At 46.5% G+C, this 14,756-nt stretch overlaps 1 protein-coding gene across 2 annotated transcripts in view; it reads right to left on the bottom strand.

The window, feature by feature from the left end:
• kif1c (kinesin family member 1C) overlaps positions 1-14,756 on the bottom strand; it is a 38,884-nt gene continuing 24,128 nt past the window's right edge. For both annotated transcript variants that reach the window (XM_040140684.1, XM_040140685.1), the window contains exons 17-28: positions 14,279-14,354; positions 13,889-13,968; positions 12,492-12,586; positions 10,287-10,370; positions 9,665-9,845; positions 9,223-9,295; positions 9,027-9,125; positions 7,917-8,078; positions 6,757-7,053; positions 5,629-5,718; positions 5,318-5,540; positions 1-4,572 (exon numbers count right to left, since the gene is read on the bottom strand). In XM_040140684.1, the coding sequence (XP_039996618.1) occupies positions 3,731-4,572; positions 5,318-5,540; positions 5,629-5,718; positions 6,757-7,053; positions 7,917-8,078; positions 9,027-9,125; positions 9,223-9,295; positions 9,665-9,845; positions 10,287-10,370; positions 12,492-12,586; positions 13,889-13,968; positions 14,279-14,354 (2,302 nt within the window). In that variant the 3' untranslated portion in view covers positions 1-3,730. The remainder of the gene's footprint in view (positions 4,573-5,317; positions 5,541-5,628; positions 5,719-6,756; positions 7,054-7,916; positions 8,079-9,026; positions 9,126-9,222; positions 9,296-9,664; positions 9,846-10,286; positions 10,371-12,491; positions 12,587-13,888; positions 13,969-14,278; positions 14,355-14,756) is intronic.

The following is a 14,756-nucleotide window of genomic DNA, read 5'->3' as shown; positions in this document are numbered from 1 at the left end:
TTTAGTTTTTCATTCGTATTGACAGTTTATTGCCATCATGTTGTCTGCAGGTAGAGCCTGAGATTGGTTCCTGATACAACAAAAACAACAACGGACACAACACCTCAACACAGACAGAAAATCAACTGAGGGGCTCTGAGCCAATAGGAGGAGGGTTCGACCACGATGTCGTCATGTCCATACCTGCGTTCCACAGTCCGGAGGTGACGTCATGCTGCGACGTCACAGATTCCCAGGATGTGATTGGAGCAGAGGTGTAGGGAATGGGCGGGGCCAGTCAGCGAGAGGAGTCCTATAACGTTCTGGGATTCTGCCCAGTCGAGTTGCCGTGGCAACATCCCCCCACCCGCCCCAGCCCGGGCCCCTGCTCCTCCTCCTCCTCCTCCTCCTCTAACCACCAGTACAACAACAGTAAACGGACGATTAGAAGAAAAACAATAAGTTCAGCTTTATGAAGTAAAACAAACTTTAGATTATGATTCTAAATTAACCAGGAAACACACACACACACACACACCGACTGACAACCGACACACATAAACACACACGAACACACTCAGGCAGTTGCATGAGGGCAAGAGGCTCCCTTTAGCAGCATCCACAAAAACCCAATATTAATGACACATAACTTTATAATAATTATATTAATAATAGTTTTGATGACGTGATGACATCATAAAGAAAAGGTCGAACACGTAGGCGGGGTTAAAATACTCAGGACAGGAAGAAAATGAATACACAAAGAAAAAAACAAAACAAAAAAAACAGCCAATCACAGGCCCACGCTGGAAATTGGGGAAAAAAAAAAAAAAAAACATCAGAAAAATGAAAAATCATAAACATAGGAGGAAACAGCGTTTCCCATCAAGCCCTGCGGTGGCAGCAGGTTATCGAGATTGTCCGGTGACTGGTCCATGCCAGAGACAGCAGAACAAAACAAGGTGGAAAATACAATTCTGCTGATGTCACGCTTCTCAGGCCAATCACAATCACTTCCTGTTGTTTTGTCATCGTCATCGTGGCAACTCCCTTCCTGACTGGCTAAGCGGCCGGAGGGAGAGCTCTCATTGGGTGGTTCTGACCTTTTTGTGAAAAGGTCTTGAAGTCAGGGAGCACAAAAAAGCTCCACTTGTCATCTCCCACAATGCCATGCTCTGTGTGGGCGGGGTTCAGGCAGTGCCGCTAACTCCGAGCTCCTCCTGACGGTGAACGTGTCGTCGTTCAGGGAACGTTAAACACACCAGGGCTGCGTTCAGCTTGACGTAGGAAGTTGGAAATTTGTGGCGAGTCGGTTGTAATTACAACTTCCTATATTTTCAGGGATTCAGTGAACACAACAGAAAAAAAAAAAAGAAAACAATTGGGGGGAAAAAAAAAAAAAAACCTCCCCGTGAGGTGAAACCATTAGTTGAACAAACGTGAATTTTAATACATTTTGATAATCAAATCGTTCCAGGAATTTATCAAGCGGAATTTCTGCTTTTCTGTTTTATATCATATTAAACTGAAAATCTTTGGGTTTTTGATGATTGTTTGACTGAAGATGACGCCCTGGACTTTTTTTCCCTCTGTTTTTTGACGTTAATTGAGTAACTGACAATGAACAGAATCGTTATTTACAGGATTAAACATCTGTGCTAAAGCTCAGTCGGACGCAGCTGGATGAAGAAAAGCCCAAAAGTGGCAGCATTAAAAAAAAAGAAAAGAAAAAACTAACACCAATCGAGTATAATAAGAACAAGCATCTGTCGCAGTCCTTAAAGTCCTTAAAGGCAACATCATATGACTCAAAGGGTAGGAAGCCACAGTTTCCATCTTCCTGACGTCTCAGGAAGGCAGCAGTTTATTCCTCGTCCCTTCTCGGTGTGGACATAAATAGTAAGTAGTGTCAGGTCCTTACAGGAGGAAGTTCACATCACACAGAACATGTCGTAACGTCTCTCACCATCTTAAAAACAAAGCTTATTGTATCTCAGGTTCCTCTTCAAGTGTCTCACTCTTCGTCTTCTATGACTTCTCTTATACACCACCTGTCTCTTACTACTTTTCCCAGGGTTCCTTGCTTACACATAAACTATAATCCATCACGTTTCATGATTCCTACATCTCCCATGATGCATCACATGTCAGGTATCACTTTCTACATTTCCCACGATTGCCAGAGACAGTGAGCTCACCGTGAGCACGTTTCATTCGTCGCAGCCTATTTTAAAATAGATTCATCTTCGTAAAAACAAATAAGTCAGGATACACTTCAAATATACACACACAACGCTTTAAAAAGATTCAACATGCGAGTCTGTCTCTCACGTCAGCACTGACAACCACAGCACCTCCTCCTCCTCCTCTCCTCACAGCTTCCTCTAAAACCTCTCCGCCCTCCGTCTGTACAGCAGTGTGTCCTTAGGCCCCATGCGCTCCTGCAGGAGGCGCCACAGAGCAGCTCTCTTTGGTTTGTAGCACTCGGCAATGCAGCATTCAAGTCACACGGGAGAGACAGTAAATACGAGCTCCAAGGAACATTTTCTCCAACGTTACATGTAGAAAGGTTCAGCCGTGTGTGTTCAAATGTCACCCGACGTACAGTCACTTCATGACATGCATACATCCGTGCTGTCGTACACGGTGGCCGATCAGAAAAATGTCAGAACTGAAATATCAAACAGTGACTACTGGCTGATGTCGATCACAACAGCAGGTCCTCTTTGCCTTTTTTCCAGACAAAAACAGTTGATTATGTTCTGTAGACCCCCACGCCGACGTATAAGTCAACACCCTGATCGCGCAGGACAAAAAAAAACCAAACAAACAAACTGAGATAGACAACTAAAAAAACGAAGCAGAAGGAAGGATGTTTGCCGTGTTAATGTCGAGGTCGTAGTGACTGTAATTCCCCCATAACATGAATGCTGCCTTGGCTAGGCTAGGCTAGGCTAGGCCACTTGTGTAGCACTTCACCACATAACCTATTAGCCTGAAAAGCTAAATAGTCATCCTTTGCTCCCTGCTCAGGCTAACTGACTAGCCCAAGCTAGCACAGGCCTCTCGGGCTGAATCAGGCTAGTTAGCCTCCCGGGCTAATAGCGGCTAAAACAGAGGAGCTAAAGCTCAAGTACATGTAGGTACAAACGCCCATCCTGCCCAGGAGACCAAACCAACATACTTAATCTTTAAAAAAAAAAAGAAAGAAAAAAACAGGAGACTTCTGCTAACAGGCGCTAGCCCCATGAGCTAACACGTCAGCTTTAAGGCACCTTGTTATACACGACTGATCAAGACCCCAATATAAATCAATATCAGCGATCAACAAAATCAATGACACTAAATCATTGTATGATAAACCTCGATCTTGTTTGACAAACAGCAAAAAATAAAATAATCCACTTTTCCTAAAAACAGTGTCGCTATGAAGCTAAGTGGAAGCTACACACACACACACACACACACACACACACACACACACACACACACACACACACACACACACACAGTAGGATTGAAGATACAGGATGTGTGATGTTAGTTGGTGTGTGAGGGGCTGACGCAAAATAGTAAAAGTGCTGAAACACAAACATACACGCACGCGCGCACACACACACGCACGCACGCACGCACACACGCACACACACACACACACACACACACACACACACACACACACCCTATTCTCTACAGCATCAGGACCACACCAGTGTCCTGCAGCCAATCAGAGACCTCCAGAGGTCAGAGGTCAGATGGGGGTCTCCTTGTTGTTTTTGAGGTCCGGTGCACTGAACTGCCGTCTCATCCTGGGAGGGGTGGTGAAGCCCCACCCCCCCGGCTGTGGCCCGGCACCCAGCAACATGTCAGCAGGAGGGGGCGGTGCCCCGGAGCGTGGCAGGCTGTGGTAGTTGGGGTGAGGTCCTGGCTGGAATGGTGCATTGTGGGGGTTGTAGTAGGGATGGTGGTGGTACTGATGGTGCTGGCGTTGATTATAATTGAAGCCTCCATCTCTGTCTCTCCCTCCTCCTCTCCCTCCTCCTCTCTCCCCCCCTGGCCCAGGCGACACCCCCCTCCTCTGCCTCGGTCGCCCCTGGTGACCGCTGCCCCCACTGCCTATATGATGCTGGTCGCTGTCGTAGTTACTGTTGCCGTGGGTGGAGCTGTCCAGAGAGTTGCGGCGGTAGCGGTGCTGGTGGTTTTGGTTTTTGCCCTGGTGATGGTAGTGGAAGCCGCCCTGGTTACCCTGGTTTCCTTGGTTACGCTGTTGCCAGGCACGATGAGGGCTGGGGGTGCGCATGCGAGGGGGCGGGGCCTGGAAGGGGAGGGGCAAGAGAGCAGGAGACTGACTCGGAGGAGGAGGAGAGGGAGAACCTTTACCCTCAACTCCTGCTAATCCTCCTCCCTCCTCCCTCTGCTCCCCCCCCTCTCCTCCCTCCCCCAGACCCAGGGCCTGCAGGGCGGCGCTGGCTGGTCCCCATGACAACCGGTGGGCGGGGTTACTCTTAAAGGGGAACTTTAGCTTGCATTCCTGTGGAGGGATGAAGCGGCCGGTCCCTGGGAGGTGTATGGGGACAGTGGGGGAGTTCTGACCTGCAGGAGGGGGGAGGCAGAGACAGACATCAGACAGACTGAACACACACACACACGGATTTAGTTTCGCTGTTTTTTTTTTTTTCCCTTCTGCTGCTTTTGATCAGCTCAGTGTGAAAGTTGTCAAATCGAAAATGTTTCTGCTGATCTGACAGATGGAAACATGACAACACCAACATTCAGGCCTGTTTGGGAACCAATAGGACGATGAAAAAATTAAAGCCAACAGGAGATCAAGACCCCGGAGAAGCTCGTCAAATGTGCTGTTGTAATGTAGCTATCTGTCTCCGTTTATTCAAACTGTCCCATTAGAAGCTGCTGAACCGGCTGTGATCAGCTCCTGTTTGCAGCGTAGCCGTCGACGTTCAGATAACTGCCACTGGGTCACTGTGATACTGAAGGAAGATTTACTATGGAGGGACATCAAAGATCATGATATCCTCAGGAAGTGGACGTCACACTGAATCATATCACAACCCAGATCCTGTCATTTCACCAGGGTTCACCGGACAAATCGTTGTCCTGAACGATGAGCACAGTGAAGATTTCACTCCATCTGAATGGAGCTTCAGACAGTTATTGAATCAGTTTAATGCTTTCGATTTAGCTCCTCATAAGCAGGTTATTTCTAATGAAGTATTTCACAAATAAAACATTTTATTTGTGAATAAAAATTAAAATTTTATCTAAATAAAAAATGTATTTGTGAAGGTTGGGTGTCGGTATCGTGATTTCTTCCACTGACCTTGGTTCTGGTTTTGGCCGCGTAGTTTCTTGGTGATGTTCTGCTGCTGCAGGTTCAGGATTCGCTGCTGTTCCTGTTTCAGCCAGCGCAGGCGTCCTCTCCTGAACGCCGGGTCCTCGTCCATCAGCCGTTGAACTCGGACCTCCGGCAGGTCGGGGCCGTCGCCGAGCCCGAGCCCGTCTCTCTGAGGAGACCCGCCTCCTTCGCCGTTCACGTCGTCGTCCTGGAGGCGAGGAAAACAGAAGCGGATTCAAAGAGCAGCTGCTGACCGACGACTAGGAGGTGGAGCAGGAGGTGATCAGCGAACGTACCTGGACAGGTATGATGCTCTCCATCTTGATCATTCTGTCTCTCAGAGCTTTGATCTCCTCATCCTTCATGTTGTTCTGCAGCTTCACCTCCTGGAAGAGTGAAGGACATTTATTTCATCGAGAGTTACCTCACGTGTGACAGAATAAAGCCGCAGCTGGTTTTATTTTAAATCTCAGGATGATTCTGTCTGTCGGTTGGTCCACCACATTGGTCCACATGTCAAGTTTACACAGTTAAATTTAATTTAATTTTTAATAACACATAGAGTGGAAATTAATACCCGTTTCTCAATCATACGCCCAAAATATGAAATATACCAATAAAAACCAAGCCCGACAATTATTTACCAAGTGCAATGTGAAGTAAACGTCAAAATTGACATTTATATTCATTTATTATATAACTTAGTGCCGCAACTAACGGGTAATTACATTATTGATTCATCTGCATCATCAGAAAACATGTGAAAAAATGCCCATAACAGCTTCACAGAGCTGAGGATGACCTTGTTAAGTCCAAGCAGCAGGTCAAAACCCGACGATTTTCCGTCGAGTGTGAAAAGCAGCAAATTCTCACATTTGAGAGGCTGGAATCTGGAAACGTCCGTTTTGGTTTTTTTGGCGCTCAATTATCAAAGTAGTTACTTTTCTGTTGATTGACCAATGAATGAATCGACTAATCGTTTCACCTCTCTTATCATTATTTTATCATTAAACACGACCTGGACCTGGATGAGCAGCAGGAAATGGAGGGATGGATGAATCAATTAAAAGATGACTAATTTAAGGTCAGGGGTCTTGGGGATTCGCCCACCCACGTTTTGCCAAAATTACTGAAGGAGCATTTTCTAACTTAGGATTTATTTATGCCTATGACAGAGCAGAAAAAATGTAGAGACCTTTGACCGTGAAATTGGAGACTTTCAAACCTTTTTGGAGGAAACCTTGAGGCCTGAGCCTGTCAACATCTGGCTGAACAGAACGAGACTCACGGGGCTCAGCCGGGAGTTTTAGAACATGACATAATACGTTCCCTGCTGGCGGTTTCCTCTAAATGTTCTGATGTGGTTGTTAAGGCCTGTGGACTTGACGTTTCCCTTCTCACTACGATTGAGCAGAATCACTCACCTCTAAAATGTCAGTCAGTTTATCGATGTGAGCCTTCAGGTCATACACTTTTCCTTTCTCTCCTCCCTCCCCCGTCTCTCCTCCTCCTCCTCCTCCTCCTCCTCCCCCTCCCTCCTCCGTGGGGGGGCTCCTCTCCTCTCCGATGCCCACGGTGTCGCAGACGTCCTGGGCCACGGCCCTCCAGCTCTCCCTCTCGTTGGAGTCCTTCTTGGCGTACATGCGGCAGAGTTCCTTCATCTTGACGATGGACAGGGCCTCGATCTCCTGACGGGAGTGACGGAAGTCTCCCAGAGCCACCTGAGGGGGGGGGGGCGCCACACACAGGGGAGCACATTTAAAAACAAGGTCTTTAAAAGTACAAATACTACTGGTTTTACAGGGGATGGCAGGTGTTTTAAAAAGATAACCTGGCCTCGAAAGGAAAAAGGAAGGAGAAGGTTGAAAAGACGAGTTCATCTTTGAACCACTTATTTTCTGTAATTATCATCCAAACTCATCTCTGGCTCTGGCTTAACTCTTAAGCTCACACCGTGATGAGGACTTGTGCTCTCCTCACTAGCTGCTGCTGCTGCCTCTAATAACAAACTACAGTCCCCCCTTCAACAAATCCCCCAAAATGACCCAAAATAAATCAGTAACAGCTCTTGAACCCCTTTTCAGGTCTTCTTGAACTTGAACCTTCTGGAGTTTATGCTATGGCCGATACTAACATTTAGAGAAGCAGGGTAAACAGGCTAAGATGTGAGGTTCCCTGTTACCCCCGTTACACAATAAGCAGCTGTTGTCCGGGCGATGGAACTGCGAGGCTTTTTGCTTTTAAGTGATGCATACGTTGCCTTGGTTGAATGACGATTTAACCAGAGACCATCCTAAATAAAGTACCCGTCCAGCTCTGTATCCGACCCGCCGGTTTTTCAAAAGATTCATTCAGCATTTTGGAAAAAACACTGATTTGCTTATTTCTTAATCAGGAAAAGCTCAAACTGTCATTTTAATGTTACATTTTCATTCATTTTTAAAAATGATCAGTTTCCCTCTGTTCCTAGTCTTTATGCTAAGCTAAGCTAACCATGTCCTGACCTCTGACCATACACAGACACAAGAGTGATGTCCACCAATGCGGACTTCGACTGTTTTCTGTGTGTGTGTGTATGTGAGACCTCGTAGCAGATCTCTTTGACAGCCTGCATGCGTAGGTCTTCGATGGTGACCCGTTTGGGGTCTTTGCTGATCCTCCTCCTCTGGGGGATCTGATAGACTCTGAGAGGCTCCCTCCTCTTCCCGCTGCTGGGCAGTCCACAACGCTTCACTATAGACTGCACCTGGAGACAGACAGGTGAGACAGAGACAGGTATCAGACAGCAAGCCTGCGAATACGATGAAATCACGGTGGCCCCTGAGGACCAAACGCAAACATTAAGGAAATACTAAGACTGATCTGTTGAAACCCTCTTTGGCCAAACAGCAGAGACGCAGAGAGCAACCCACAGAGTTAACGTTAACTACAGCTGCGTAAATCTGCAGGTGACACGGGACAAAAAACTGACAACTGACTAAGACCTTCACCTCCTGCAGCTTGTTGAAACCCTCTGAATTATGTGAGCTATTATTAAAATCGGCTGATGATATGAAAACTACACTTTTTTTCATTTGTTATTTGCAATTTTGTAAAAAAAAGCGGTTATTCATTTAGACCAAACAGTGAGGAGCCTCCCCCGGGGCTGAAGGGACATGAGTCAAAATAGTGTCGAGGTGAAATGGACAGGTGGAGCTGCAGTGACACACAGCTCACAGAGGAGATTAAGGTACTTTAAAACACTTAGAGACTGACTGGTGCAATTTGTGTCAAATACCGTCCTCCTCCTCAGAGTCATGACTCAGTCCCATCTGAACATTCAGACGTGGGACACATAGTTGTAGATTCAGTGAGATTTACACTTGCTGAGAATGTCACGATCGCTGATGTCTACCACAAATCCACTTTTATAAACCCGCTTAGAAATCGGAGAAGAAAGACGTTTCCTATAGCTGCAGACGTTCATACAGAATGTTTTTAAGTTTTCCTCAGTGTCACAGTGACCCAGCGACAGCTGTCTGAACGCCCACGGCTACTCTGAGAACAGGAGCTGGTTACAGATGATTCAGCAGCTTTTAACGGGACAGTCTGACTGAAGGTGAACAGATAGAGGCTAAAAAAACACAAGGCTGAAGCTGTAGCCCCTCAGTGTCAGAAAATCCCTGATCTAGACCAAGCAGACAGGCGTGAGTACCTTGTTGGCAGGTAGTTTCTCTCTCAGGGAGGAAATCAGCCTCCAGCTCTCCTCACAGGAGCGTTTGTCTGAGTCGTCACCGCTGTCACTGTCAGCATACTGAACACACACACACACACACACACACACACACAGGTTTGAGACTCACTGTTAGCCACCAGAAAGGCTGCTATAAATCCAACTAACAGAAACCTACCAGCCTGTGTTGCTCCAGCAGCAGATCCGCCTCCTCCTTCTCTTTACGGTACTGAGTCTCCATGTCCTGCAGTCTGTATCACACACCAGTCTGTCAGTCAATCTTTACAAAAGTGTCTCTATCAAGAAACAACACTGATATCTCAGGTTCTTCTCGTCTTTAATATGAAAAAAACGTCACATTTCTCTTTTCGAATCAGTCGCTGTCGACATTCTCGTTGTTTGGAATTTTTTTCACGATTCGTCTAATTCCTGAAACTATTGTTTCTCAGAGGGCGACATGATGTCTTCAGATGCCTTAACCGTGCTTCAAAAGATATTCAATTTACAATGATATAAAACAGAGAAGCTACGTCCAGAGAGTGGAACTGGGGTTTTTTCCAGTTGTCACATTATTACAGCTGTTGGACTATGCACTAGTCCTCTGGTCTCCTGCTCTCTACCTCTTCTCCATCTCCAGTTTGATGTCGATGCCTTGTTTCTCCAGCAGTTCTTTCTGAGCGTAGTTCCAGTCCTCCGGCTCCCCCTGCTGCTCGGCCGTGACGCTGCGCTCCCTCTCCAGCCTCGCCTGCTCCGGGTGGTTGAACCGAAACACGTGGTTCTTCCCCATCACGATGCGGTTACCTAGCAACGGAGGGAGCGTGAGCTGTTTCACCTAATTTGTCACGTATCCTAAAACTGAGCAGATTCTGGTAGAACTTCTGAGTGAGACGGCAGCCCACACTGCCGGGGACAGGATGTAGAGCAGCGACTGGCTTCTGTGTTCTGATGTCAGGAATATTATTCATTTAGCCCAGATGTTAGATTTGTTTCCAGGGAGAGGTTGTGAGTTCATACAACGACTTTGCAGTTGCTGCTTCTATTAAACATTTTCATAGAAAAAATGTATTTTTTCTTTTATCTACAGAGAAGTAAAAAAGTATTGATAAACTACTGATTAACTCATTTTAAACTAACTTTCACCCACTGTCTGACGTCAGCATATTTTGGGGTCAAGGGACCGTTAATGTGCCGCCGCGCTTGCGGTGTAGTGGTTGTGGGTTCAACCCCCCCGAGTGTGGTTACCTTGTTTGAGGACGACAGCTTCGGTGATCTGCTTCCCGTTGACGTACGTCTCTGCCCCGACCAACGGCTCCAGAGTGACCACCACTGCAGAGACAGAGTCCGACAAACAGAAGTCAGGACAAAAACCGTGCACTTTGATTTCTGGACGCTCAGGACGGAGAACAACAGAATACAACAGATGGGTTTACAGACAAACACACACAGCAGAGAGGGAGGGGAGGGGGGCACGGGGAACATGGGTGTGAATATGAAGGTGACGTCACCATGGCAACTAGTAGAAGTGACTGTTACACAATACCTGACAGATTTCCTGGCAGCTTTTACAGAAAGAGAAAAAGAGAGAGAGTCACTCACTGAGCACACACACACACACACACACACACACACACACACACACACACACACACACACACACACACACACACACACACACGCACTCAACGTCTTCCACCTGCTTTGGGCCTACTTCCACCTGATCTTACACACCTCTATTTAATGCTTGGCAACTTGTCATGGAAACACCACAGAACTTTGGTAAAGGCTTAAATTGAATGTAGAAGCATGAATTTCTTCATTTATTTAGCTCCATGGAAATAAATGACACTGAATACACAGCTTTGCTTGTTTTTTAACGTCAATAAATAAAACTGCACTTAAATGTTTTGGTTTTACAGTGAACCTACTAAGATGTGAATTCTAAAACTCTTTAAATTTTATATCTCTAGGTTCTAAGGTTTTACAGGGCAGCTAGTGAGCCCCGTACCTAGGCATCCTTTTGAACGCCAAACCTATGCAAAAGGACTTTTTTTTAACAGTTGGATTGGAGCTCGTGGCATAAACATATCCCCGGGTGCTAACAACCACAACGCGAGGGTATAGAAAATGGAGGATGAGTGCTATGTATGTGTCCAAAACAAGAATATGAATCAGTGCTGTCCGTTCGCACCTTCAACGTCGGCTTATAATGGGAGTAACACTAACGACACGCAGGAGTTGTGTGTCTGCAGTGAACTGATGTGGTTGTGCTTCGCCCCTGTGGTTAACAGATCGGTTTCCCGGCGACGTCACGTGTGAGATGACGTGAAACCATCGGTGGGATTGAGTGTCACGTGACCCGACATAACCAAAACAGGGACCCAGTCTCGCGGCGGTCGGAAGCTCCACAGGCAACCGTCAATGTAAATATACAGCGAGACGCAGAACAGACGTGGGCCAGAAAAAGAGCTCAAGGGGGGGGGGTCGACATGAGGAAAGTGCTCACGATCTCAGGAAGGAAACCAGCCCGTTCAGCGAGCAGAGTCAGCTGTTAGCTGCTGAGATCTGGTCCCAGGTCTGGATCTTATGAAGCTGTGGATGTTTTACACTGAAGCTGCAGGAATAAACTAGCGTTTTAGAGTCAGACAGCTCAGGCCGTTACTGTGTGTTTGAGGCTGTTTGATGAATGTTGCTAAAGAGGAGCAGGCTGAAGCCTTGGATGGAAAATGTGTCAATAAAACGGATCAAATCCTGTACTGACACAGTCTGTCGGGACCGAAACTCTGCCTGTTTACACTGCAGTCATCTCGAACATGAGTTTTTATATTAATGCAGCACATCTGGCAGATTGATTTTCATAAGTGTTGATGTTAGGAATATAAAAAGCAGAATGAGTCTGAGCTCTGAATTTTTTTATACTGACGTTAATCGTGTTTTTAAGTTGAACCCGTGCAGTCGGTTGTTTTTGGACACACTCGGGTCGTTTCTGTCTACCTGTGCAGTTAACTTAGTGTTTAGCCGCGTTTAGCATAATACAACATATATATAAGTGGAAACATTTTCTGCCTCAGTGCTGCGCACGCATCCTCGACTGTTTGTAAAGAGGGAACCTGCCTGTTGAGAACAGGCCTGTCGTACCCGGTACAAACACGCGGTGAGGCTGGGCTATGCTTTCTCAGCTAACGTTGACATGTTCACGGCATCACAGACTCAACCACAGCAGCAGCCAGCTGTTCACTGTCGCGGCTGCATCGTAGTACAGCAGAAACAACGCTCCCGCTGTGGCCCTGCAGTGGCTCCCGTCTGGCCACCAGAGGGCGAGCTTAACACAGGACGGGGGCTTTCGAAACTCCCGGTCCAGACGCTGGGCGTCACTAATCACTCGCCTGACGAGCACGTTTCATTTAGCATGAAGTGAATCTTCTGCAGACAGACAGGTAGGTGTCTCACCTTCTCCCTGGTCATTGGTCTCACTGACAAAAACGCAGTGAATCTCCTTTATAAAGTGACCGGACAGTTTAATGTCCACATCCTGCTGTCCAACCCTGAAACACACAGAGAGACGCATCATTAGTTCACAGTGAGCTTAGGATTCATACTGACATCAGTGGTGGAAGGTAACTAAGTACATTTACTCAAGTACTGTACTTAGGTACAGTTTTGAGGTACTTTACTTGTGTATTCCCCTTTTATGCCACTTTCTGCTTCCGCTCCGCCACTCTTCAGGGGGAAATACTGCACTTTTTACGGCGCCGCATTTATCTGACACGATGCCTTATTACAGATTAGAGGCCCCGCCCGCCCACACAGGTGTTTTCAGTCATGTGGCAGGGATTCACGTGAGGTCACCAATAGGACTGATGAGGCTGCAGCCAACGGAGAGGGGGGGCACAGCTCCCGAAGTTCTGACAACCGACCTGGTTTTGGGAGATAACGACCTTGCGTGCACTTGGGGGTTTTAGAAAACAGTCTGAGAGGGGCCGGTCCTTTACTTCCGGTACTTTAAGTACAGTTCATTTGCAATACTTACGTACTTTTACTCAGGTAGAATTTTGAACGCAGACTAGAGCTGAAACCATCAGGGCCGGGTTCACCTCCTGAGGGGCCCCGGGGCCTCTACTGACTATACACGGCAGTTTCTTTATTTCCCAGACAGCCAGAAACCAACCAGTACTCTACAGATACAATGATCACTCACTTAATCAATTTGTTGGACATCAACTGGCCATTTTGCTTATTGATTAACGGTTTAAATCTTTTTTTTTTTTTTGGATTAACAGCTTCTCACACGTGAAGATTTGCTAATCCTCCTGTATGTATCACAGTGAAGTGAACATCTGTGTTTTAGACTGCTGGACGAACAAAACAAGGCATTTGAAGACAACACCTTGGTCTTAATTTAAATGATTAATTAATTATAAATCGATAAGGACATAACCGTCAGACTAATACGTACCCCGGGGCCGTTTCTCCCTTTCCCCAGCTGGTGATTTCCCGATTAATCAGTTAATCCACAGAAAATGAGTCTGCAACTATTTCAATTAATCACTTCAGTCAATTCATTGTCAACCAGAAATCCAAAACCTTTCCTTCTTGCAGCTTCTCCAGTGTGAAAATTAGTTGCGTTTAACTGAATTACACGAAGGTCGTGAAACATCTGGTTCTGACTGTTGGTCGAACAACACGAGCTATTTAAAGGCGTCGCTCTAGGAAATCATTAGATTCATTTTTCACCGTTTGCTGATGTTTCACGGACCAAACAGCTCATTGATAAAACAATCAATAAGAAAACTGTTGCAGTTTTTTTTACATTAAACTATAAACTGTACTCAAGCAAAGTTTCTGACCTGGTGAGTCCCTCCTTGATGTAGTAGAGGAGACACTCCGACATCAGAGGGTCCTCATTCAGGTTGACCAGGTGAGGCGTCTGCCACACACACACACACATTAATAAGAGACAGAGAAATGGGTCAGTATGTACATTAACATATCAGTCCCACTAACACGACTAAGCTCTTTAAAGTTCCAGCCACAACCGTCATTACACACAGGACGGAACAGAACCAGGGCCTCCCGTCGGGTCCTGCAGTGGGTGTCAGGCTGTGCCGTCATAAATCCACCTAACTTACCTTTAAACTTCAGAGCCAGCGTGTTGCAGGCGTCGCAACATCAGACAAACTTAACAGTATAATTTATAGTGTCACTGAGGAAAAGGCTGATGTAACATGGAGACTCACTCCTTTAGGAGAGAAGACACCCAGCGTTCCTCCGTCTTCTTTAATGGACACGCCCATTTCTGCCAGCAGGGCCTCTCTGGGCGAGAGACACCAAGATAGAGAGAGAGAGAGAGGGAGACACACATCTGTTTCATTATTGACATCAACCATCACGTCCCTCACAAACTTCAAGCTTTTCTCTCGTTGTGTTTACCACTGAAAATCTTCTCTCAACAATACCCCCCCCCTTTATCTTACGGCCCCCAGTCTTCATTATTCTACAACGCCCATGAGCCTCGGGCAACGTTGCTATGGAGAAGAAGCCGGTCAAGGGGTTAATCAAAGCCCCAGATTATTTTCTATCGCAGTTGGTAATAATTTGAGCCGATGACTGAACAAGCAGAGTTTAATGCTGATCTGCTGAGCTCTGAGTCACTAACACTGTCAATGGCACAGACGAATGGGACTTTTACTCCCAGAACCACGGGCGTCTAAAATA

Source organism: Xiphias gladius, chromosome 12 (assembly GCF_016859285.1).
Source record: "Xiphias gladius isolate SHS-SW01 ecotype Sanya breed wild chromosome 12, ASM1685928v1, whole genome shotgun sequence".
NCBI lineage: Eukaryota > Metazoa > Chordata > Actinopteri > Istiophoriformes > Xiphiidae > Xiphias > Xiphias gladius.
This window is presented reverse-complemented; position numbering and strand designations above follow the sequence as displayed.